The 18965-nt window shown below is 52.0% G+C and overlaps 1 protein-coding gene across 2 annotated transcripts; it reads left to right on the forward strand.

The window, feature by feature from the left end:
* On the forward strand, positions 1-17574 carry KAT6B (lysine acetyltransferase 6B). 2 transcript variants are annotated; one of them, XM_053450983.1, is made up of 18 exons: positions 1-71; positions 782-839; positions 1526-2218; positions 6610-6718; positions 7458-7573; positions 7655-7736; positions 7948-8080; positions 8651-9582; positions 10521-10642; positions 10992-11107; positions 11246-11387; positions 11521-11682; positions 11797-11890; positions 12969-13200; positions 13393-13552; positions 13644-13883; positions 14277-14502; positions 14766-17574. In XM_053450983.1, exons 3-18 carry the CDS (start codon positions 1610-1612, stop codon positions 17216-17218), a joined length of 5928 nt encoding a protein of 1975 aa, XP_053306958.1. In that variant the 5' UTR covers positions 1-71; positions 782-839; positions 1526-1609; the 3' UTR covers positions 17219-17574. The 2 variants fall into 2 exon arrangements, with proteins under 2 accessions (XP_053306958.1, XP_053306959.1); XM_053450984.1 differs by having other exon boundaries at positions 8651-8706.
* Positions 17575-18965: the final 1391 nt, after the last annotated feature.

Here is an 18965-nt window from a genome sequence, read left to right on the forward strand (position 1 = left end):
TCAGTGTCATGTCGGAGCCGAGCGCTGAGGCAACAAAATGGCGGTGGAGGCTTAACGGCGGCCGGAGCGAGGTGAGAGTCCGCCCGGTGGCTGGGGATGAGGGGGCGGGAAGCACCTGGGGCCGCGGTGGGGTTCAGGGGAGACGGCACCTGCACCGTGACGTCATCCGGAAACCGAGGACGTGGGCGGTGACGTCACCCTTCTGGAATCGGGCTTATCTTGGCCGCCTGTGTGCTGAGGACTGTGTGTATCCCGGGTAACGCATGACGTCACCGGGGCACTCGCGTGCGTTTGTTTGCATGTGACATCATTTGTAAACAGTGTGTAGCATCTGCAGTGTGCAAGCTGCGTGTGACGTCATCTGTAAACAGTGAGTAGTATCTTTGCAAGGTGTATAGTGTGTGTGATGTCACCCAGTGCCACCAAGATTTGTTGTGATGTCATCAGGTACCATTGTGTCCCGTGTGTTCTGTGTCTGCCCTCCCGCCTCTCGTGCGAGGTGGCAGGTGGGCAGGATTCAGAAAGCCCATCACACTCAGCCGCCGCTGCTCGACCAGCAGCTTCCAAAGTTTCAGAAAGTGCTCTTATTGCCATGGCAACCTGACAGAGGGGTCCAGCCTGAAGAGGCATTTCATTGGTTGCTACGGCGATAAGGCGGCTTTCCAAACTTTGATGTCATAATGTATTAACTGGTTTACGTGCCGGACTGTGACATCATTAGCTGACTTCTGACATCATGTCTTTGCATCTTTTTATTAATGTTTATTTTTTTCTCCCCCAGACTGAGATACGAGCTCACAGAGAAACCATGACATCATCGAGTTAAGGCGCTGCAGAAGGTAAGGCCTGTGCTCTGTCTGCACCCGGTGCACGAGGGCGCTTTAGTGAGAGGGTGGTAGATACGTGGAACAGCCTCCCAGCAGTAATTTGTGTGCGTGGGGGGCTAATTTCGGCCAGCGCCTCGCGGGTTAGTCTCAGACTCAGGGGCCTGCGCATGTCACAGTACCCACCACTTCTGCTGGGAGGCTCTCCCACGTATCCACCACCTCCTCAGTAAAGTAACCTCCCTCTCTCTGGCGCCGCTCGCTCTCTCTGGTGCCGCTCGCTCTCTCTGGTGCCGCTCGCTCTCTCTCCCCCCCTCCTTCTCTCTCTGGCGCCGCTCGCTCTCTCTCCCTCCTTCTCTCTCTCTGACGCCGCGCTCTCTCTCCCTCCCTCTCTCTGACGCCGCGCTCTCTCTCTCCCTCCCTCTCTCTCTCTCTGACGCTGCTCTCTTTCTCTCTGATGCGGTGCTCTCTCTCCCTCCCTCTCTCTGACGCCGCGCTCTCTCTCTCTCTCTCCCTCTCTCTCTCTGACGCTGCTCTCTTTCTCTCTGATGCGGTGCTCCCCCCTCTCTCCCCCCCTCTCTCTCCCCCCCTCTCCCTCTCCCCCCCTCTCTCCCCCCCTCTCCCCCCTCTCTCCCCCCCCTCTCTCTCTCTGACGCCGCTCTCTCTCTCTCTCTGATGGCCACTCTCTCTCTGTGTTGCAGCTGCTGGCCGACGGTGTCCCGGGGAATGTGTTGGGTGGCGCGCGGGTGAGCGGTGGGGCCGGCCGGCGGCTCCCGGACTCAGTCATGGTGAAGCTGGCGAGCCCTCTGTACACGGAGTGGATCCTGGAGGCCATCCAGAAGGTGAAGCGGCAGAAGCAGCGGCCGTCGGAGGAACGGATCTGCCACGCTGTCCACGCGGCCCACGGCCTCCAGAAGCGGCTGGTCGTCGAGCAGCTCCAGCTCAGCGTCCAGGATGGGTCCGTCCTCAAGGTCAACAACAGAGGAGTGGTCTCGTACAAGGACCCCGAGAACCCGGGGCGGCTCACGGCGACCCCGTCGGCCCCTCTGCCCAGAGCCAGGGTGGTGGGCACGGACATGCGCACCGTGGACTGGAATAAGCTCCTTCGGCGGGCGCTGGAGGGTCTCCAGGAGCCCACCGGGTCCTCGCTGAAGGCCATGGAGAAGTTCCTGCGTGGCCAGGACGACCTGGCCGGAGTCGTCGCCAACCCCATTTTCGAGAGGAGGCTGCGCATGGCGGCCAAGAGGGCCGTGAACAGCGGGAGGCTGCTGAAGGTCGGCGCGCAGTACAGACTCCATTACGGGGGCCACGACGGCAAGGGGGCCCCGAAATACTGCGGCCCCCTGGGGACCGGCCTCCCCGTCGTCGGCCTGCTGCCCCACGAGAAGGACCAGGTAAGCTGAGAAGCTGGGTGCTGTGCAAAGCGGCACAGGAAGGATTCGTTGGTCGCTATGGCGATTGCTCCGCTTTTGCCGCTTTGACCCAGAATCGCAGCTCTCCGTGCGGAGGGGGGGGGGGTTTGTCTGTGTCCAGTCAGTCCCACCAATGAGCAGTGAGGGGTTACGCCCATCAGCCAATAAATGGCCAGGGGGGGTGTGTCTCCAACGGGCAAAAACAACGGCTCGGCATATTACGCTATAGGATGGGGCGACCGATCAGAGAAGAGCCCACCCCCCTCATGTTAATGTATGTGGCCCCTTGATGCCCACCCCGGAGACCCCCACTCCCATCACACAGATATCTTAGCCAAAAGGATTCATGGTGGCAAGTGATCCTATAGCGGAGGTTGCCTCACATCTATGATGTCATTACTGTGACCTCAGGACTACCAGGGGGAACCCTTATTGGTTCCAATTCCTTTGGTGGAGGGGCTTTGTGCCCTCAAACTTCTCCATGGCCACCAGGGTTCCACCAGGCTGAAGACCACCACCCCGCCTAGTCTGCCCGTTTCCCCTGCTGTAAAAGACTGTATTAGCATCTACCATATCTGCCAGCCGGTTCTTCCACTTATCCACCACCCTCTCAGTAAATCCAAACCCCCAGACATTGCACTGGATTTATTGTACAGAAACCTCTGCCCGACGTCCCGCCCCCTGTATAATGTATAGATAAATCAGTGACCGGCCCCTGTATAATGTATAGATAAATCGGTGACCGGCCCCCTGTATAATGTATAGTTAAATCAGCGAGCCGGCCCCCTGTATAATGTATAGATAAATCAGTGACCGGCCCCCTGTATAATGTATAGTTAAATCAGCGAGCCAGCCCCTGTATAATGTATAGATAAATCAGTGAGCCAGCCCCCTGTATAATGTATAGATAAATCAGTGACCGGCCCCCTGTATAATGTATAGTTAAATCAGCGAGCTGGCCCCCTGTATGATGTATAGATAAATCAGTGAACGGCCCCCTGTATAATGTATAGATAAATCAGTGACCGGCCCCTGTATAATGTATAGATAAATCAGTGACCGGCCCCCTGTATAATGTATAGATAAATCAGTGACCGGCCCCCTGTATAATGTATAGATAAATCAGTGACTGGCCCCCTGTATAATGTATAGTTAAATCAGTGACCGGCCCCCTGTATAATGTATAGTTAAATCAGCGAGCTGGCCCCCTGTATGATGTATAGATAAATCAGTGACCGGCCCCCTGTATAATGTATAGATAAATCAGTGACCGGCCCCTGTATAATGTATAGATAAATCAGTGACCGGCCCCCTGTATAATGTATAGATAAATCAGTGACCGGCCCCTGTATAATGTATAGATAAATCAGTGACCGGCCCCCTGTATAATGTATAGTTAAATCAGTGACCGGCCCCTGTATAATGTATAGATAAATCAGTGACCGGCCCCCTGGATAATGTATAGATAAATCAGTGACCGGCCCCTGTGTAATGGATAGATAAATCAGTGACCGGCCCCCTGTATAATGTATAGTTAAATCAGTGACCGGCCCCTGTATAATGTATAGATAAATCAGTGACCGGCCCCCTGGATAATGTATAGATAAATCAGTGACCGGCCCCTGTGTAATGGATAGATAAATCAGTGACCCCCTGTATAATGTAGAAGGAGAAATGCGTCGCTGCGTTTAGTGGGTAGGGCCCTGCAGTGCGCAGGTAAAAATCCTTTGGAGAAAAGCCGCTCGTTTCTCCGTCATCAGTCGTTGGTCTCGTCTTAGATTCAGGAGCCGGATGTCTATCCCATGCATGTTTAATCCCCTCACTGTATTACCCTCTACCACCTCTGCGTGGAGGCCTTTCCACTTATCCACCTGACCCAGCACAGTCATGATACAATCTGACAGGGCTGAGTATGGCACTTCTAACATGCTCAGGACCCCATCCCCGGACAATCCCGGACCCTCTGCATTAAGACTCGGGGTGGGGGGGGCTCGTGTTGCGTTTTTACAGAAGGGGGTCTCTTGTAAACACAGGGCTGAGGAGGGAGCAGCTGCCGAGTCACCAACCCAACAACGGGGACAAATGACAAAAGATTGCCCCCCCCCGCCATCTGCGAGGCGGCCCGGCGGACTCGTGTACAGCAAGTGGCAGCCCGCAGGCGTGTGTTCAGAGACCGCACATCAGGGACCCGTATCCCTTAGCAACAGCCAGGAGGATGGGGGGGGGACAGGCAGCCGGCTGACCCCCCTACTCACAGCTCTAGCACAAAAAGCGTTTAATGTGGCCAAAAACCTCGAGCTCCCGGCGGGCTGAATAGAACCTTGGAAAGGACATCGAGGTCCACCTGACGGTCACGGATCCTGGCGGGCTTTGTGTAGGGCTTTGGGAAAACTCACGTGGAGAAGCTCAAGGTTCCTCCGAAGTTGGATCTTCGTGGAGGTCCATGATGAGTGCTCTCTGCTTGATGGCGTACAACTGAGCCTTGCCCGGATCCACCCTCGGGGAAGTCTACTTTTGTAGGCGCCCACCTGATGTCCTCACCATTGGGTCCGTTGATCCACAGTTTAGATCCAGAACTTGCAAGGCATGAGGCCCAATTATACGAGTTCTAACCAGAAGCCTCAACTTCTGCTCATCGTTGGCAAACTGGTGGAAGAGAACATCTGGTTCTACACCCAATCTCCATGGGGTCATTCCATGAAATCCGACAGTCTAGCCCCAGAACGTGCCCGCGTCTAATGGTACGTGTGAGCTGCTGTGACCTCACATCCCCCCCGACCTAGGAATGTTCTCCAATTCACTTCTCCTGCAATCCCACCGGCTACCATACCGCAAGGAAAATAAGAAAAAGGCCTGACAATTTTATCCCAAATGACGCTCCAAAACAAATACAGAAGTTCCTCCGGTTACAAAAGTTCAAACCGGGACGCAAAGAGTCTATCAAATATACCGGGGCTTTAGCGTTTAAACCCCAGGGAGGGTCACTCCGGGGTAGGTGGCAGCATTTCTGGACCACTCCTGGTTACTTTTTCTTCTTCTTCTTCTTATAGGAATAGATTCTTTTGAAAATCCTCAGTCATTTTAAACTTTCAGGGGCCTCTGTGGCCCCCGTGGTTCCTGGCATTGACTAGATCCTCGGACCCCTGTGGAGTCCGAGGATTACCAATGAACCTTTATATGGATCATACCATTCTGACTTTGGGTGATACCATTATCGCTTCGCATTGGGATTCTTGGGGGGTCGAGCATAATAAATTGGTCTTGACGGCACAAATTCTTCAAAGCTTGTTGACGGCTTCTGTAAGGAGGTCAGATGTTTACGTTTTTAGGTAGACACAAATCTGGGGGAGGGGGGGCAATTATCTGTCATACATGTCTGCAAAATATATAAGATCCAAGATGCCCCGTTATTTACCCCTGTGTGACACCACCTAATGGATATCATCGCTGACGGGAGTCTTATGATTACTTTATTCCTTGTATCAGATTAAAAATACTTTTTTTTTTATAAATATTACCCCAGTTGTAGCTTTTGCCCCATAATATCATGTTTTCATGTGTTTTGTGTGAGTTCTCGCTCTGTTGTCTTACCCCCAATCTACTAAACAAACCCCCCTGACTCCTTATCATACTGCTTGCGGGGAACAATAGTATGGCTCGGTCTTAATCATACAGTCGGACTCTGACTAATGAAAGTCAATGGGGAACGGATTTCATTAGTGAGCGAGCAGTTTATAATGCGTGGAGGGAATTAATTACCCCCGAGGTCTCGCCCGCCGACGATAATCTTCTCCTTAGATAACGTTGCCGACAGCCTTTATTTATTTTCACTGATTTAGAAGCAATTACCCCGGGAGGAAATAAATTGACACAATGCGCGCCTTTCAAACCGTGCGATATCGCTTTGATGACATCATAGCAGCTGGGGGGAGCTGCCGCTTAACGGAGATCTGGAATCGAGCTTGTGAAGCCCGAGCTCACAGAAGCTCTTCAGATAGGTCTCTGAGATGGGCGTCAAGATAGTTTAGAGAGACTGGTGGGCTGTGAGACCGTTGTGAGAGTTCATTTATTGTGCCGCTGACCGAGCCGTCATGGCGGACGTCATTGACCATCAGCTGAAGGGGTGTGGGACAGAGAGGACCCCCGGTGATAGTCATGGTTGGTATGGTCCATGTGGGAAAGGGTATGGCACAAACGCCAGTTGGGTTGGATTAGACTATTTTCGTCATCTGCTGTGTTTTTATGCTGGAGACATCCGTGTCCTCGGTGGATTAGTACTAAACGCCCTCGTCCAGTGAAGCCGGGTTCCTGTAGAGCTCTCCGTTGGGTCCGGCGGCGGCGTACTGACTTTTCTGTGTCATGTCTCCCCACAGCCGCGGGCAGACCCCATTCCCATCTGCAGCTTCTGCCTCGGGACAAAGGAGTCTAACCGGGAGAAGAAGCCGGAGGAGCTGATCTCATGCGCGGACTGCGGGAGCAGCGGTGAGTGCCGGCTTTGTGATTCTCCTTACAATTCAGGGGTAGCTTTTTATCTCCGGGAGGAGACGTGGTACAGCCGCCCAGCGGAGGTAGTTTGCTTGTCTGCGTACGCGTTTTGTCTCTCTCGCTCTAGATAAGTCTCTGTAATGGATCCTCCTCTGTCAGTGCTAGCAGCTTATCCTCTCTCTGCTTCATTAGGATCAAATTATCTTTAATTAGCTCCTCCGCTGTGTTTGGAGGCTGCGTTCCGAATCCCGTGGGAAGGAGGCATGTACTCCATCCAACAATACCATTGGCGTAATAGGACCTCTGCTGGGGCATCACGCTCCAGGGGGCATCGCCCGCTCCCATCACGCTCCAGCGGGCATCCCAATCCATGGGCGCTTTTCCTGTTTCCATGGGTTTTGTGGTTGGCAGTGCCCACATCTTAAGGCCCCTGATGAGCAGGTAGACCTGGGCTGGGGTCTCCAGGCCCTTCTGCCTTTAATTAGTAATTGAGTTTGAGTTCGGTAGTCTGCAGAAGCCTGGGCCGTTTTCCACCCGAACGTGAGGCCTCCGAGGTCCCAAAAACCAATGTGGCTCCAATTATGTTGGCCCAACATCATCGTCTCTTGGGCCGACCCAACCAGATCCGGTTTCTTTATTGAGTTTGGTTTCTGTTACCGGAAACCTGTTTCTATTAAGACTCGATCTGGGGTGGCAGTACTTATTATTATTTTACCCCTTGGCCGTCCTCCACCAGGTCACCCGTCCTGTTTAAAGTTCTGCCCGGAGCTGACCTCCAACGTGAAGGCTTTAAGGTGGCAGTGCATCGAGTGCAAGACCTGCAGTGCCTGCCGGATCCAGGGCAAAAACGCCGTGAGTAGCTTGTTCTGTGCCCGCGCGTCTACCGAACCTCGCGGCAACGCGGCCAGCCTCACGCGTGTTTCTCTATTTCAGGATAACATGCTTTTCTGCGACTCTTGTGACCGAGGATTTCACATGGAGTGCTGCGACCCGCCTCTCTCGCGCATGCCGAAAGGTGAGGGTAAAACGGTCATGTTCTCAAAGGGCCGCGCTGTGGTCTGTATTCGTGTTCGTTTGCCGCTGTTTGTCCATCTGCTTTAAAGCCCAGCTCGTGGGCAAAATTGGTTACTTGGGTCCATCATGACTCCGGGGGGTCCCCCCCACCCCTTAGGGCAGCGCATGTTTCAGGGGCTGAATCGTTAATCTGTCATTTTTTCTTGATTCAGGCATGTGGATTTGTCACGTGTGTCAGCCCAAAAAAAGGGGTCGGAAGATTCTGCAGGAGAAAGCCGCACAGATCAAGAGGAGATACGCGAAGCCCATCGGGCGGCCGAAAAGCAAGCTAAAGCAGCACAAGTTGTAGGTCATAGCTTTAAAAACTAAAATCACCGGGGCCCAGGGGTAATGATCTGCAGCGATGGTACCCCTGGCACCCTTGGGTAGGGCAAGAAAGCCCCCCCCCGGCCAAATTAACCTCTTCTCTGGAAGCCCCCCCCCCAGGTATCTGTAAATGGTACGTAATTGGAGGTTGTATTGAGTGTGTGAAGCCCGGGCTATTAGTCGATCCGTCTCTAATTAAAGTTAATCTGTGGGAATTAATTATTTTAACGTCTCGCTTACGCGGACAGGACCTGTGAAATCACGGCACGGCTTGAGCAGCAGACTCTTAGATGGGGACAGATCCACCATATATGCCCGTGTTCACCCTCGTTTTTTTTATTTTGCCGATGTGTGTTTGAAGGCCATGCGGTGACCGGTCAGCCACTAGCCTTGTGGGAGTTTGTGTGTCCTGTTAGGACCAGATTTGTTACAGTCGTGGTGCTCCATGGGGAAGAAGCCATTCCCGTTGCATGGTGATGTCTCCATCCATGGAGGGCATCGACCTACTGAAGTGGCCTCTTGCTTTAATTGTTCCTCTTTCTCTTACAGGTGCTCGTCGGGTGATGGAGGAGCGCTGAATGCCTTCGCAGGAAGGGGGCCACCTGGTAGGAGTCAAAAAACTAAAGTGTGTCCCCCCACCACCACCCCTCCATCTGGTCATGCTGAATCCGTGAAGGAACCCAGCAACAGCAGCCTGGCTGCAAGCAACCTCATCCGGCCTGGCCCCCATCACATCACTTCCACCTTCACCTCCGCCTGCTCCCCCCTCAAAGTTAACAAGAAAACAAAAGGCCTCATTGACGGGCTCACTAAGTTTTTCACTCCCTCACCCGAGGGGCGCAGGTTCCGTGGTCGGATCGTAGACTTGTCCATGCACTGCCGGGCCAGGAACGAGCTCGCTGACCCCGAGCCTTTTCCGCTTCACGTGCCAGCCACGAGTACCACACACAAGCCTTCACATCCTCCTCCTCCTCTCTCGCTTGCGAACCCCGTCTCCAATCACAGCCCGGGCTCCCAGAAATCCAGCAATTCCATCAGCTCTACGTCCCCTCGGAGCTCCTCCAGCCACTCCAGTGCCCCGTCCTTTAGAAGCCTTCCCAGTAACAGCCAACTGAAGGGGCTCTTTGACGGACTGTCCCACATCTATGCCACCCAGGGCCAGCCACGCCAAAAAAGCCATCCGAGCTACGCACCTCCCAAGCGCGTTCGACGCAAAGGCAGACTCTATACCTCGGCCCACTTCTTTAGCATGAGGGATGCTAGGGCTAGACTCCTTCTCCCGCACCCCGTCCCTCCTAACTGGGCAGCGGCCAGGGGACGGGCGCTGAAAGCCATCTCCCACTTCAAGCGCTCAACGTTGCTTAAAAACCACGTGACTGTAGGCAGGTTAAAGTATAAAGCGGGACCCTTAGGGGCGGGATCCAGGACTCCAGGGAAAGTCGGCCAGACAGACAACAGGATTATGGCCAACCAAGATGATGGTAAGCATGGGCTAAAGACCCCCCTCCTCCATCCTTTCTAATCCGATAACTGCCCTGGGGCCTACACACTAATGCTCTGTAAAATAAATGCCCTGGGACTTCTCAGAAGAACCATCGAGGTGTGTCCGGCCTGCCTGTTTCCCGGTGCCGGATATCGCAGTTTAAGCGGCCACGCTGTGTTTTGGTGTCCTCTCTCACGTGGTCCTCCTTGTCAGGAGGCAGCAGGGCAAGGTGGGCCAAATTACCACCGGCCGCCCAAATCTCCGGTCTTTTTACACCAAGAGATGCGGTAACGGTCAGTGGTGTCCGAGCAGACGCTGCCTAATACACATGGTTCTTCCTTTTCGTATTTCTTCTTTCTTGAAATAAATTTCTTCTCGATCCATGCGCTGAAGTCTCCCCATTTAGTGACCCCTTGCGGCTAGTCGAACTCTCTCCACCTTCGCTTTTCTTGTTCTCCGTCCCAGCTCTCGCCTGTGTCTTCGTCGTAGGTAGTTCTCTAGCTTTCTCCTGCAGCTCCATCACCTCATCGCTTTTTGGCATGGCTGGTCCAGTGTCTTCTTGGCTGCTTCATCATCCCCTCCATCCCTCGCTTTGAGCTCCTTCCATCCATTCATCGCTTGACCATGTTACCATATCCCCCCCCACCACCCATTACCACAAACATCTCCTCTTTTAACTCTTTCTCTTTCTTTTAACCAATGACCTCTCTTTCTTGTACGTCTCATAGATGCATGAAACACACGTGCATGTTCAGATGAACATATATGTACAACACACAAACTTGATTTGCTAATTATGTTCTTGTTAGACCCAACGGCATACTGCATATAAAATACCCGTCCCTGGGGGGGATTAACGGTATAGATTATTCTGGGCCCTTTTACCGTGAGGTTTAAGTCCCACTTACCAATAACCTTTCTGCTTTTAAACACCAGCCGTGGATTCAAAAACATGCGCAAAGCCAGAGAGCTGGGAGATGGGTTTGCTGAGCCGAGTGGACACTTTGACCCAAGAAGACGTGGACATATTCAGGCAAGCGCGAGAACTCTCGTTCGAGGTGAGCGGCGCCAGGCCATCCTGGATGTGTAGACTTGCCAGATTGCACACTTTGGTCTCCTTAGTATCAAGAAATTCAGTGTTAATTTGTCCGGGTCATGTGACTTTTAGAATTACCGGCGTTCAATTGGCTGGCTTTCAGAGCTTCAGGCCCATTGAGCTCAGTGTGAGGTCAGGTGTTGCTAGGGGCAAAATAATGGGGAGGAGACACCAGCTGTATTGGAGGGAAGCTGTAGAGCCAAGCAGCCGATTGGGTGGGGGACGTCCTATCGTTTTAGGCTGTCACTCGACACGACCCAATGAACGGCAGGCTGTAAATTAAGACCTTTTTTGTTGCTTACTTCTGGCAGAAAATAGGATGCAAGAATGTCCCCGACAACATCGGCCGCTACCCTTCCGTTATTGAGTTCGGCAAGTACGAAATCCAGACGTGGTACTCATCGCCTTACCCACAGGAGTATGCAAGGTGAGGAACGTAGGAACGTGGACCCTGCCGGCAGATACCAGCCGTCGGCCCCACCTGTTCTGCTGTACGAGCTCGGACCGTGGCTTTGTGTTGTGTTCAGAGCTCCCCCCACTGACTTAACGTCTCCACGTTTCTTAGATTACCGAAGCTCTACCTGTGTGAGTTCTGTCTGAAGTACATGAAAAGTAAGGGTATGCTCCTGCGCCACCTGAAGAAATGTGGCTGGTTCCACCCACCGGCCAATGAAATCTACCGCAAAGACGACCTCTCTGTATTCGAGGCAAGTTTTTGGATTTATTGTGGCTCGGATGGTGGGGGGGTGAACGTACCTACCTTGTCCCGTTATCTGTACACCCCAATAAATCTATGTTCCATGAAACGTGCGTTAAGGGTCTGTCCTCTTTGTCCTCCAGGTGGACGGAAACGTCAGCAAACTCTATTGCCAAAACCTGTGTTTGCTGGCAAAGCTGTTCCTGGACCACAAGACCTTGTACTACGACGTGGAGCCATTCCTCTTTTATGTCCTCACCAAAAATGACAAGAAGGGCTGTCATGTGGTCGGATACTTCTCCAAGGTACGGTGGCTGCCGGTCCGTTGTGGACAGCTCAGCCGTGGTGTCCGTACCCCACCCCATCCGTCTCCTTTCTTGTCTTCCCTATCCCATTCTTCACTTCTCTCCACCCTACAGGAGAAGCTTTGCCAGCAGAAGTACAACGTCTCCTGCATTATGATCTTGCCTCAGTACCAGCGTCAGGGATTTGGAAGGCTCCTCATCGACTTCAGTAAGTTTGCCTACCTCCCCGCTCCAACGTAAACCTGTCCAGACAGCGCCAGGCCCGTAGCGATGAGTGCCGCCTTGCTCTCTCCACTAGCTTTGTGTACCTTAGTCAACCAGCCAACAGAAGGCCAAACCAAAGCGCAATTTCCAAGGCCACCAGTGGGGGAGCGGCCACATCCATCAACGGTTTTAGGTTTAGGTTTGTCAAGAAAAGGCCGTACAAGCAATGGTAGATCTGATTCAGCAAACTTTAACCTGAATGCGGCAGGGACACCAGCCAGAACCTCTAGGATTACCGATAAACTAACGAGAGATGTGAGCACGTTACCAGGTGATGGCATCGTAAGACCCAGTGTGGTGGTGGCATCGCTTTGTGAACGGGTTGCGTAGTACTGGTAGAACCGCGATGGGCCGGTCAGGCGTTGCTTGCAAAATCTCGCCTTCCTCCCGTCTCCGTCCACCTGTCTATGCCGTCGGGGCTGGTCTCGGCAGCTCTTTTGTCTGCCCGCGCTCTCGGCTGCTGTCGTGTCTTTCTGGTGTTGTCGTCTGTGCCTTGTTTTTGTTCTGGGAGATAACCCCAGCGCTCCGGTTCCTCACCCACCCTATAGCGCTATATAGACAGAAGAATGCGATTCGGTGCTACACGCGTGTGAGGCTCTCCGTTGAGCATGTTATCTGTTCTTTGCGTGTCTGTGTTTATTTAGAGCCGGCGGAGGTGTGTAATGAGGTCCGCTCTAAGCACAGCTAGTTGGGCAGTTTCTCTCCCCGGGGTACTTGTGTCCCTCCAAGTGCCTCTTAATAACCCCGACAGTCCGCAGGGCTCTCTCATTATCCCGCTCTGCCGGCTTCTGGTCTCTTATTGAAATTGCCCGTTAGTTCTGTAGTAAAACTACGCACGTTTTTGTTGGTGTATTGTAAAAAGTAAAATCGAAATTTAGTAGCACAAAAGACGAGACCGCGACGGCCATCGTTACCTTCCCCGTGGGGATTCCCAGGGCCGGGCAGGCAGGAGCGCGTAGCCTAGAACCATCACGTAAGACCAGGAACACGCAGTTCTTCTCACTGCATGGATCTTCTTACAGGTTACCTGCTGTCTCGCCGCGAGGGCCAGGCCGGCTCTCCCGAAAAGCCCCTGTCCGACCTGGGCAGGCTGTCCTACCTGGCGTACTGGAAGAGCGTCCTCATCGATTACCTGTCTTCTCACCGGGAGAAGCAGGTCAGCGTCAAAGGACTTAGCCGGGCCACGGGGATGTGCCCCCATGATATCGCCACCACTCTGCAGCATCTCAACATGATCGACAGAAGAGGGGACAGGTGAGCAAAGCGACCCCGTGGAGGCATCCGTGATCATCAACACACTCATGGCTTCCAGAGAATGGTTTGGCCTCCAACAGGGAGCAGTCTTCATGGGGTTTATGATGTGCCTGGGCCGCCATCTTTTTAGGGATGGATGATGTAATGGCTCCGTGTTTCTCATTGTGCTGTGTTTCCATAAAATTACTACAGGTTTGCGATCATCAAGAGAGAGAAGGTCATGGCGGGTCACCTCCGAAAGGCTAAAGACCGCTCTTGTGTCAATGAGGTGGATCCAGAGTGTCTCCGGTGGACGCCAGTCATCCCCTCCAGCGCCGCCATGTCCGAAGAGGAGCGAGAAGCTGAAAAGGAGGTAGGAAGCGAGCCGCCGACGGCACGTGAATATCTTCCAGAACCTCATTCTCCGGGCGAGGCCCGAATTTACGTTGCTTTGGGTCCTGCAGGCTGAGCGTCTCATGGAACAGGCGAGCTCTGGGGATCGGGACTACCAGCGCATGCATGCGTCCCGTTACACCAAGCAGTCGCCTCCCAAGGAGCAGTCCGCCGCGAAATATCTGCTCCTCGCGGAGAGCAGCCCGCTCCCAGCAGACAGGGGGAAGCAGGAGGCAAGCGAGAAGGAGGACAGAGAGGAGGAAGACGAGAGCCAAGAATCCTCACCCCCGACGCTGGCAGTGAAGAGGAAGGTAACGTGTTGGCATTTCACGTTCTATGTTCATATCAAGACAGATCCGCGGCCCCCGACCGATCTGAGCGTAAAATGTAAAATTACCCATTTTGGTTTGTAGACCCAGTTATTTCAGTGTATTCATATTTTTGAGTTTCATTTTTGTAAATATCGATTTGCTGCTTGCCTCTGCTGGACACTTTGGGTACTGCAGGTCCTGGTGGTGTTATTTGCTGCTGGCCTCTGCTGGACACTTTGGGTACTGCAGGACCTGGTGGTGTTATTTGCTGCTGGCCTTTGCTAAAATACCAAGAAAAAGTCCTGATCTTGTGTGTGAAATGGCCAGAACCGCATTAAATGGCCCGTTTTACAACCCAATACGCTGTATAAATACCAGAATCTATTTGCACAGAGAGCCTTCAGCCTGAGGAGGAAGCGGGGGCGCAAACGCGGCCGAATTAACAGCAGCGTCACTACCGAGACCATCTCTGAAACCACAGAGGTGCTGGACGAGCCCTTTGACGACTCTGATCTGGGCATCCCCGATCCGCAGCCCACTGACCCGAGCGTCAAGCCTGACCAGAGGAAGAGCGCTCAACGGTCCCATCATGTGCCAAGCGGAGCCGTGTCCGACGCAGGTACGCCCTGATGGGGGGGGGATGTTGGAAGAGTGAAAAAGTAGCATATTCCGGCTCCGTTGTGAGATGAAGCATCCACTGTACAGCGCTACGGAATATGATGGCGCTATATAAAAACAATAAATGATGACACCCCGGTACGGCCTGTGTCTTAGGGTTTGTTAGGAGGTGAAGTTGTCCCTAGTTGGTGGAAAATGAGATTTTTTTGGTGCGTTATGGTGCTTTGGTAAAGCAGGCGTTTATTACCCCGTTTGTCTACACAGGTCATGCAGAGGAAGCAACACCAGGGAAGACCGCAAATAAACACGTCCCCGCTCGCACTCCACGAAAGCAAGGGTGGCCGAAGGGAGTGAAAAGAGGACCCAGGAGGGGACGCAGCATGGAGCGAAATGCTGGCTTCAAACTCAACTTGTATACTCCGCCAGAGACTCCCATGGAGTCCGACCACCAGGCTCAGGGTGACGAGGTGAAGGAGGAAGGGGAGGATAAACTTGCCCCTCAAGAGGTTGCAGAGGAAACCAGCAAAGATGTTGACGTTAAAGAAGAGGCCGCCCCTATCTCCTCGGAGCCATCCAGCCCGCACGCTGCCAAACCGGAACAGACAGAAGCTGGAGACACAAAAATGACGGGAGATGCCATGGGTGAAGAAGAGGAAACCAAGAAAGAGGAAGATGAGCAGCAGGGAGGCGATGAGAACAAGGAGGACACAGAAGTGGAAGAGAAACCAGACAAAGGAGCGGAGAAGATGGATGTTTCAGTGACCGGGCAGACAGATCAGCGAGTGGCTGCGGAAGAAGAAGAAGAGGATGATGAGGAAGAACGTTCTCAGAACGATGATCATGATGCAGATGACGAGGATGAGAGTCATCTGGACACAACAAAGAAAGAGATACCAGAGGAGACGTTTCAGGAAACCTTAGCGGAGCAGGAGGCTTTGCTAGCTCTTGGCATGGCGAATAGGACATCTGAGGGAGATGTCTCCACCAGCAGCTGCAGTGAAGTAAAGGCGGTGGAACCCGTTAACGACACGCCCAGGAACCCAGATCCTGCAGCTGAAGCAGAAGAGCAAGCCCCGGCTCCCGATGAGCCTGTAACCGAAGATCTGCTGCCTGCGCTCCAAGGGGGCGGCGGGGGGACGTTGGACATTGACTCGGAAACGGCGCAGGCTGTCCAGTCTCTTACACGGGAGAGCGAAGAACACGAAGATGCCTACAGAGAATGCGTAGAGGCCCCAGAGCCCTGCCACGGTCTTCAGAACTACGTCCAAAGCCCAGCTGTGGGCGTTTCAGATGAGTGCCAGCCACCGGACCACAGCAGCCCTGTCTCCTCTGTTCATTCGCAGCCTGCTCAGTCGGCAAGGTCAGCGAGCAGTCCCAGTGCCCCCCACATGGACAGCAGCTATGCCCAGATAAGCCCAGAACAGACTGGCATGCCTGTCCCTTCCCTTCAAAGCCTAGAGACCAGCCCAATGATGGATGTCCCGTCTGTGCCTGACCACTCGCAGCAGGTGGTGGACAGCGGGTTCAGTGACTTGGGCAGCATTGAAAGCACTTCAGAGAACTATGATAATCCCAGCAGTTATGACTCTGCCATGGGAGGGGGTAACCTGTCCTCTCAGAACAGCTGTTCATACAGCGGGGGGCTGACCTCTTCCAACTTGACCCAGAGTAGCTGCGCCGTAACTCAGCAGAGGTCCGCTATGAACAGCAGCTGCAACATGATCGGGTCACCACCGCCTCAGGCCCAATGTAACGTTAAGTCCCCGCAAGCATGTGCTGTGGAGAGACCCCCGAGCAGCGGGCAGCAGCTTGCACCGTGCGGCATGTCCGGCTCTGGCTTCACACTGCAAGACATCCCCGAGACGGGAGGAGGTGGCTTGGGGTCGCTTTATGACCGGTTGGGCCAAGGGGACTTTGGACCTGGCCATTACCCTCAGCCCTCTGCTACTTTTAGTCTTGCCAAACTTCAGCAGCTGACCAACACCTTAATGGATCACTCCCTGCCTTACAGCCACGCGCCGGCTGTTACGTCCTATGCAAGCAGTGCCTCCCTCTCTTCGTCCCTGAGTAACATGGTACAGCTTTCCCAGTCTCCGCATTCTGTGCCCCCTCAGTCCCAGGCCACCATGACCCCTCCCCCAAACCTTACCCCGCCACCCATGAACCTGCCCCCTCCCCTTCTTCAACGCAACATGTCCAGTGGTCAAATGGGGCTTTCCCACAGCCAAAGGCTGCAGTCCCAGATGTCTGGCAAAAGCGCCATGTCAATGAGGACCAAGGTGTCTGCGCTGCCCCCAGGAGCCTCTTCCGGGCCCCACCCGCCCCAGTTGTACGGCCACGCACCTCCCCCCCAGACTGTGGCCATGCAAGCTCCTTCTCGCTCGCTCGCCATGCAACGCGGGATGAACATGAGTGTCAACTTAATGCCAGCACCAGCGTACAATGTGAACCCGGTCAACACGCTCAACGCCATGGGCGGCTACCGTATGCCGCAGTCCATGATGAACAGTGGCTACCATGGCAACCACGGCTACATGAACCAGACCCCTCAGTACCCGATGCAAATGGGCATGATGGCCAGTCAGCCCTATGCTCAGCAGTCGATGCAGGCCAGTCCTCACGGCAACATGATGTACTCCAGCCCCGGCCATCACGGCTACATGAATACGGCCATGCCCAAACAGTCGCCGCTCAACGGGTCGTACATGAGGCGGTGAGCTGCCCTTGGGGTTACCAGCATCCCATACCCTGCTCCCCTAACTCAAAGTATAATCTGCACTACAAAAGCTGATACGGACTGACGGCCATCCCAGAAGAGACGGACTCGGCCCGGCTGTCCACCAGTCCCATCCCCCACCGCGTGCACTCTCCCTCCTTCCTGTTATTCGGCCCTCCACCTTATCCCAGGCCAGTATTTTAGGATGTAATGCAGCTTTCTTCTCCTTGCCCCTCCATGTCGGTCAAACCTTGAGCAACGGGAAGGCGGTTCCGCTACGTGTCGGTCATGTTCTCGTCTTCCTAGTTTCTCTCCCACGCCTCCTTCACCTTTTTTTTCCTTTTTTTTGGCACTGATCTTCTAGTACTTTTCTTTTTTTTTTTTAATTTTTCCCACCAATGCTTTAAAATCCCAAGGAGAGTGCCCTGCGTTCCTTCATTCTCCCTACGATGGATTGTCCGCCTTATCCCCGTTCACCATCTAGTTTTTCTTCCCCTTCCTCACGACCCCTTTTCCCGCAGTTCCTACAAACTCCCCCCTCCCCCCATTACTGCACAAGTATTTTACGATGAGATTTCAAAGCCAGCACTTGGTATGAATGAGGACAAAAAAAAAAAACATAAGATTTTTTTTTTTTTTTTTTGACAACATGGACGCTAGGAAGCCTTATACATCATCCCGACTCTTCACGACCAAGAAAGTTTTTGTGTTGAGCACAGCCATATGGCATGTGAGAGACTTCTCTGGTAGCTAAATGGTTAAAATCCGTTATACTTTTGGTTTGTTTTTTATTTTAAATTTTTTGTGGGGTTTTTTTTTTGTTTTTTTTTTTGCTATACAAAAGGGATTTTCTCTTAAACCAGCACTGAATTCCAATATGATCTTGTTTATAATTCCCTCACCTGCCTTGATTTTTTTTTTTTTTTTTTTTTTTTTACATTTAATTTAAATATTGTTATATTATTGGGTTTCTTTTACATTTTTTTTTACATTTATTTAAATATTATGTTTTTTGTTTTTTTTTGCTGGAAGTAAGCCTTACTAAGCATGCTGCTTTGTGGTGTGTGAGCTTTTCTACGTAGTAACGTTATAAGTCCTGTGCTTAAACTGTAAAGCCATTCGCTATTAATTTTTTTCTGACATTGGTCTGCCTTGTTGAAAGTTTAAAAAAAAAATAATAAATATATTTTTGTTAATTATGAAACTGTATACAAATTCTAACTTTTTTTCCAGGTGTCCTCTAAAAAAAAAAAAAAGAAAAAAAAAAAAAGTTTTTAAAAAAATTAATGTGGAAAATCTAAAAAAAATTTAATAAAATAAAAAAAAATCCATATAATGGATCTAAATAGGTGTAGGGTGGATTAAGTATAGTTTTTCAATTGGCAAAGAAATTTTAACATTAACAAAAAAATGTAAAATGCTGAGTAACGTTTTGGTGAGGATTGGTTAAAAAAAAAATTGGTATAAAATTACAAAAATGCCTTTAAAGTCCTCTTGGAACACTAGAGTTGACTTAAAACTTTCATTCCATTTGAATATTTTTATGTCTTTTTGTAAAAAATTGGAATTATTTTTATTAAAAAGTATCTTTGCCCACAACAGAAGGAGACGCATGTCACATATATATATATATTTATGCCCTTTGAGACTGTTATTTGTGAGAATTTTTTTGTTATTTTTTTCCTCCCCTTTTTCTTGTTTATTTCTAGGGATTATTTAATGCGTCGTTCTATTCTTTATTTGATATG

Source organism: Spea bombifrons, chromosome 11 (genome assembly GCF_027358695.1).
Source record: "Spea bombifrons isolate aSpeBom1 chromosome 11, aSpeBom1.2.pri, whole genome shotgun sequence".
Taxonomy (NCBI): domain Eukaryota; kingdom Metazoa; phylum Chordata; class Amphibia; order Anura; family Pelobatidae; genus Spea; species Spea bombifrons.

Bases quoted from the DNA above. Each gene is read 5' to 3' on its own strand.
- KAT6B (XM_053450983.1), top strand. From the start codon at position 1,610: ATGGTGAAGCTGGCGAGCCCTCTGTACACGGAGTGGATCCTGGAGGCC. The intron at 7,574-7,654 runs GTGAGTAGCTTG...TCTCTATTTCAG, and splicing joins GGATCCAGGGCAAAAACGCC to GATAACATGCTTTTCTGCGA. The intron at 10,643-10,991 runs GTGAGCGGCGCC...TACTTCTGGCAG, and splicing joins CGCGAGAACTCTCGTTCGAG to AAAATAGGATGCAAGAATGT.